This window comes from Fulmarus glacialis, unplaced genomic scaffold (genome assembly GCF_000690835.1).
Source record: "Fulmarus glacialis isolate BGI_N327 unplaced genomic scaffold, ASM69083v1 scaffold39884, whole genome shotgun sequence".
In the NCBI taxonomy this organism is placed as follows: domain Eukaryota; kingdom Metazoa; phylum Chordata; class Aves; order Procellariiformes; family Procellariidae; genus Fulmarus; species Fulmarus glacialis.
In genome coordinates this window covers 36,374-43,185 of record NW_009206852.1, presented here as the reverse complement: position 1 = coordinate 43,185, position 6,812 = coordinate 36,374, and the positions used below count along the sequence as shown (strand labels likewise).

Sequence of the window (6,812 nt, the reverse complement as noted above, 5' to 3'; positions counted from 1 at the left end):
GGGGCATGGGGGAGCGGGGCTCGGCCCCTGCGAGGGGCTGCCTCTGTCACGGCGCTGGGGGAAGGAGCGAGTCCCTCTCCCTGGAGCAGGTGCCTGCATTAGGGGGTGAGGCTCCCGGCAGCTGTACAGCCTGGTGATTGAGCAGCGATGCAAAATATTGCTACATCCCTATAGCAGAGGTGAGACCCTCGGAGAAGCAAGAGGCGCAGGCTGGGGTTCAAAACCACTGGATCTACCCATGATAAGCTGTTTGTGGTGATGAATCAGAGCCTCCAAGCACAAGAGTTGGTATCTCAGGCAGTCAGATACCTCTTAGCACCATGGCCAAGCCACTTGTACCTGTGAGCCTCTGATTTACATAGGGAGTCAATGACTGCACTGAAAAGTAATTGCTGGCATGCTTTCACATATGTTTCTGCTCTCCATTTTTGAAATTGGACCATAAATTTAGCCAGGCTAAGATGGGAGGGAGAAAAAGCTGTCTTAAAGTCAGCTCCACTAGCTTTCAGGTGTGTTTCTTTCAACCTAAACTCATGAATTTTTGAAGTTGATCTTTTCTTTAAAAAAAAGAAGTTATGTATCCTTTAAAAGACCCAGGAAATTAAGAATTTAGAGAATCTGTGGAACTGATATTTCATTTATTTACCACATGTGGAGAATTTTCCACTGACTTTAAGGGAAAATTATAATAGGGACTTGCTGTATCGATCTTGGAATCGTTCAAGTCATGGCTTCAAGCTTCTGAAATGTCCTTTTTTGGTTAATTTCCCTCGGCCTGTGAGCCTGGCAAGCTTCGGAAAGCTTTTCAAAATGTCCCTAGCTTCTCTGAGGGATGGTACACCCTGAGGAAGAAGCCAAGTGAGCGTGCAGTTGTGTTGAGGTCACAGAGAATACCAGAGGCCGGCCCAGGGCCAGCCCAGCACTGCTCCTTCTTCAGACTTTTTCCCAGCCGGCTTCTCTCTCCATTCCCATTTCTGACTGGAGGGTCCCACCATGGCTCCATCCCCAGCTCCAGTCCTTCCAGTAACTACTCTGTTAATTGCAGGAAAATGTAATTGGGAATCTCTTAGCTTGATTACGTAGATGAGGAGCTGAAAAGATGGAGCTGTGTGCAGCCTACCTTCAGGTTGCGTGTGGAGCTTGTTTCAAGCGCTTCTGGCATAAACACTGCTGAAGTAGAGCTTTCATGTATGTGTTTTAATGTAGGTGTTTAACAGCAGATAGCAGATAAATGCAGATACGGATACGTCGTTTGCTGGTCTGTTGGTTTTGTCCGGAAGTCTGGTAAATAAGGTCAATATATACTAAAAATGTTGGCATTTGGTTAATTGGCCAACTGTAGTGGCAGTGGTTTAGCAAGGCTTTTTTGGAGGAGGCTGATATGGAAGAAAGTAAACTAAGACTAAATATTAGAGGGTTTTGACTACGTGGTTGTTTTATAGTAACATTTTTCGTACAGGAAAGGAGTAAGCCTTGACTATACCCATGAGGCAGCTTGCCTCAGTCGTGGCTGTAAAGTAACTGCAAAATGCTCACGTCAACAGCAACAGCTAAATCGTGTCAGGGGCACCGCAGTGTCCCTTTGCATGCGGTTGCTGAACATTGCTCCTCTCACAGCAGTGGGTCGAGGTGAGCCCTCCAAGCTCCGACTGGGATTTCATACGGTCCTAGGAGCAGCGGTGCAGAGGGCCTCTGGCTCACGGCAGGCGGAAAGCGGGAAGGGTATCAGGCTGCTCAGGGAAACATTGGCAGAATAGCCTTGTAAAATAACGAGCCTCCAACTGCCGGTTCTTATGATACATTATAAGTAGTCTCAATGGGCAGAAATGATCCCTTTCTGCTTCTTTTCACACCAGGACGTTTAAACAGCTACAGTTCAGGAAATTGCTGTTACTGCTTTTTGGAGTGAAATACCCATTTGTGAAGGGTCGGATGCGAGGGGGGGCCTGGGGGAAGCTGGTGGCACACGTTGTGTCCCGGTAGTTTCTGTAGGCCCTGACCCAGGCTTGTGTGTTGTGCCTTTAACTTCTAGATAATCTGTGGAACTGTTGAGTGCGTACAGTTATGCGTAAATTTAATCCCATCATTAGATTTAAGCCTCTTTTAATGACATTTTCATCTCTCTAGCTCTTTTTTTTTTTTGAATATGGTTGCAATGTGAAGCCTGTGGTGTTTTAAAATGAGGCATGAAAGAATGGGTTAAATCCCTAAAGCTAGATTCTAAGGCTTTATTATTGCTCATTTTTCTCCTCTCAGAAATGACTGTCCAAACCAAAATGAACGGACTGTAACATCAAAAACCAGCCAAACGTTTTTCTTTATAAGCCTCCTGCACTGTTTAAATGTCGAAACTAAATTTACCAACCTTGGCAGATTTGTCAAAGATGAAGAGAATTGCCAAGTGTTCCCAGCTTCAAATAAAAGGAGAGAGAGAGAGAGAGAGAGAGATCTAACAGCTCCTAAAATATTTGCAGCAAGCACCTGGTGGTAACTGCAATTTCTTCTACCCAATGCACCTACCTTCCTATCGAGCACCTCCATACTCAGAAGCTTACTACAGTGCCAGAATAGGACAGTCCCAAAATAAACCCCAGCCCCCAGAAGACAAACACTTTCCTACAAAATATCCCCTCTGGGAGAGCCCATGAGATTCTGCTGTAGGTTCTCAGTATTGCAACCCAGCTGGTTACACTAAACAAATTAAAAAAAAAAAAGAAAAACCAACCCAACACATGACTGGGCTTTTTTTTTTTTTTTTTTTTTTTTTTTTATTTTTTGAACCAGGGCTTGTTGTCAGAGATCCTGCGTAAAGAAGAAGACCCTAGGACAGCTTCCCAGTCCCTCCTGGTAAACTTAAGGGCAATGCAGAATTTCCTCAACTTGCCTGACTCGGAGCGGGATCGTATCTATCAGGACGAGAGAGAGAGAAGTATGAACCCCAACGTGAGCATGGTGTCTTCAGCTGCCAGCAGCCCAAGCTCCTCCAGAACCCCCCAGGTAAGATATGATCCCTCATTACCTGTTTGTTGTGAGGATTAGTCCAGGGAAGGAGTTCCTCTCCGCCCTTCACCTGTCTGTTGCTCCCCTCACCCAGATGAGTTGTAGAAATTCTTCTGTAAGGTTTTGGAGTAGCTGTTAAGAGATGTTTAGTGGATTTCAGCAAGACATTGTGATGATGATTCTAGCTTTAATCAATGCCATAAATGCAAAAAAGTATGTAACATTAGTGCCTGAAAGAGGGTGTGTGGGCATCACATACAGGCTGTTGATATGTGTCCACTAAATGACTATTACAGAATATATTACAGAAAGACTGTGCACATAACTTTTTATCTGTGTCCATTACATTCTGCAGAACATGGAGGAAATTTCTGGGCTTGTGGAGAGGTTCATATATGTTGCAATAAAAAGTGTGTAGTGAATAGAGGTCGACAGTGAATTAGACAGACGTTGCTAGAAATCAGTGCGCTCTGTATTCTGCATAGGAAATCACAGTCCTTGAGTTAGAGGTTTACTGGAGTAATTGTTTGAAGTACAGAAAGTAGAGATGGGCAGTGTGCTGGGAAGGAAAATGCTTTACAGCTCCAAACCAGCTGTCATCTCATTGACTTAACTGCACGTGTTTATTAACGTGCTGTTGCCGCCCACTTCCCCGGGTAGGTTGTTCCTTTGCACTAAGAAAGAACATCCACATACTACACTGTAATAGTCATCCCCCCTTTTATCAGACTGCTTGCAGTCCCAGACATACACTCTCAAAAAGCGAGGGTGCTTGCACAGAGGTGATGATTAACTCCTGTCATGACATTTGCCTAACCTGAGTTTCAAATTTCTAACTGTGCAGACATGATGGGTCAGTTCTAGCACTTCTCTTGATCTTTAGTAAATGGGCCTGTACGACCCTCCTGCTTCGGTGCTTTCACAGTCATGTAGTCTGCAAAGTCTCAGGCTGTGTTAGCTGTGCTTATAATAGTATTACTGAGACTTCTCATACTGAATTCTGTGGCCACAGCTGCTAAAAATAAGTAAGCTTTGTGGGGGGTAGTTTTACATGCAAACTGGTCATCCTTAAGGAAGGTATGTTATTTTGTAGAAACTGTTGAGCTTGTTCAGTTTAACCCTGGCGTTTGGGTGCACTTCACCACAATACATGACGTAAAGAACTGTTTTCACTGAAAGCAAGTGTATCCTGCCAACCCAAATTTGACGCTCAATTTTTATTACAGGGGAAACTCATTGTATAACTCTTACCTTTTTTAGTTACCTTTCAGCGAAAATAAAGGGAACTATTTTAATGTTTAAATGGTGTATCCACTTTCATTATTTATATTTATTCATGAAAGAATAATTCAAGAATTAGCTTATTCCTACTTATATTTATTGCAATAGATTTCACAACTAAAATTGAGTAACAGAAGGAAATGGGGAGGTTAGATGCAATCCAGTGAAAATAAAAATTGGATCTGTTGCCCCATCTCATTTCTCTGTTGAAATATGACATTTTTCCCATGTTCCCATGTTCTAGCCACAGCTAGAACATTATTTAAAATAATGGAAATTTTGCCCACCTTTTTAAGCGCTAAGCGTTGCTAGAAAACCATACTCTAGAAGTATAAAGCATCCTTGCCTTATTTCAGCTTGAAGAATCCAGTAGAATATTGTGAGCTTTTTAATCAGCAAAAGCAACACACAAAGGCTTGTGTACCCAGTGCTCGCCTTGTGCCCGCTGGATAACATTTCCCCAGCCCTCAGAGGGCCAGCACCAGTCAGCACAGGTGCTGTTTTGACAGCTTGGACACCTCTGCAAATGAGGCTGCTTCCCAGCTCCCGGGCAGGCAGCACGGCTACTGCGCTTCCCCATATGCCCGGTATTAGTTCTGACGAGACAAATGCCATCCCCGCGTGCAGCGCAGCGATTCCCGGCAGCATCGCCTCCCCAGGCAGGTATGTTACCTACCCCGGAGCAGGGTGCTTTGGGGCAGCAGCGGTAGGAGCTGTACACGGTCCTTTCAGGAATTGTGTTAGGGTGCTGGAGAAGTTGATGGAATGGCATTTGGAAATGTGGTTTCCATAGATACCGATCTCCTGCGGCAATACTTCTGGGAATGATGCTTGAGTGCGCTAGGTAGGAGGAGAGCACTGGTAGGTACCTGTGGAAGTGCTGGTGCTGGGGCAGTTGTGCAGGCAGCTGTAAGGGCACGCAGAATAACCCGGCTCGGCTCTCCCTAACTCTGAGCCAGCCTCTTGCCCCCCTCGCAGGTTGTCCCCTGCTCAGGACCTGCCCCAGGGTGAGAACGGCAGATTGATCCGGCAAAGAGGTGCGAGTGCTGTGGGGAAGAGGCTCTGACCTGTTGGGGGTTCTTGCGTGCACGTGGAAGACGAGCAGTAGCGGCTGGGTTTCAGCACTGTGCCACTGTGGGTGCAGACACTTCTTTTTCTTTCTTCCCCACTGTTTGCAACGAGACATTTCAGTAACAGCAAACTCCTCCTTAATATCAAGACCAGTCTTGAATCTAGGCCTCTAACATAAAATACTTTATTTTAGTGACCGTGATATTTTGGTTTGGTACTTGCCCTACCTATTTTGGTGGTTGAATAAAAAATGGCTCGGCTTTCAGGCTTTTTTCTGACATGTGGCTGTGGAGCTAGCAGTGTAAGAGACCCATGCAGGACAGAGTTGTATTTTAAATCTGTCTTTTACATGCTAATTTTGTTCTTTCCAGGATCTCAGGCCTCCATAACGGCCTTTGAGGCTGTGGTAACCTTGGCTGCTGTGCTAGCCAAAGGCTCCGGCAACTGGGAAGGTTTTTTTCATACCCATCAAAGCACTGCAGGGCCTCTGGTAAAATTAAGCTCCATTAAAAGAGTCCTGACAGACTTGGACAGTCCTCTTCCTTCCCATGACTTCTTTGTTGTTCCCTTATGTTTCCCATAATTGCCCTCACTCTCATCTATCTGTGAACATTGAATTTCAGAGGGTGGTGTCCCTGTTGGTCCATCCGTCGGGCTGTACCCTGCGTGTGTTCATGGCCTGTGGATGGCGGTGGGTTTGGCCCGGGCCTCCCCGGGGCACGGGCGGCTGCGGTCTGCCCCAGCTGCCTGGACACGGGGGGCAAGCCTTAGCAGGAGCAGGAGAATCTTAGGCCCTTTCTACATGGGTCCTCCCTACGACAGGCAGGGAACAAGTCCAGAAGAGTGCCTGCTGAGCTTGGGGCGTGGCAAAGGGAAAAGATACAGGTTGGTTAAAGCTTTATCTGGAAGAGTGATTAGTCTAGATTGTTGTCTTGATTGGATTTTGGCTCCATTATTAATGTGGCCTTTGGTACGAAAAAGACGTTAGGGAGAGGAAGATTTGGAGGACAGCAAAACAGAAGTTCAGAAGGTTTGGTTTTGCCTAGTTAACCTTCCCATTAACAAATAGGCATTTGGGCATGTCTGCCTAGTTAAAAATTAACATTAGATGTACTCTAGCAGGCTTCAACTCTGGCACAAAAGCAGGAGCCAGCTGAAAAGGTTTATAATTGGGCCAAATACCTGAACGTCACCAGGGTTTATGGGAGGTTTGGATCTATCGGGAAGTGTGAGCTTTGCCACCTAGGTTGTTTTGTTTCCTGAGACCTCTACATCTCAAGAGAAAACAGATTTTGTATCAGTAACCTACTATTTCCCTTAAAAGGTGTAAGGGGTACAGTGATCAGCCCTGGTAGCTCTCCTCCTTGAGCTCAGGAAAACAAATGAGATCTGTCTCTCCAAGGGGCTGCTGGTGCCGGGAGCGCTCAGCGAGCATCGCACTGCCCTCGCTCCCTCGCCTG

General features: G+C 45.8%; 1 protein-coding gene across 1 annotated transcript in view; it reads left to right on the top strand.

The window, feature by feature from the left end:
• Positions 1 to 2,784: 2,784 nt before the first annotated feature.
• SATB2 (SATB homeobox 2) overlaps positions 2,785 to 6,812 on the top strand; it is a gene marked incomplete at its 5' end in the record, with an annotated part of 39,759 nt that continues 35,731 nt past the window's right edge. Inside the window, one exon of the mRNA XM_009575902.1 lies at positions 2,785 to 2,997. Coding sequence (XP_009574197.1) covers positions 2,785 to 2,997 — 213 coding nt within the window. The remainder of the gene's footprint in view (positions 2,998 to 6,812) is intronic.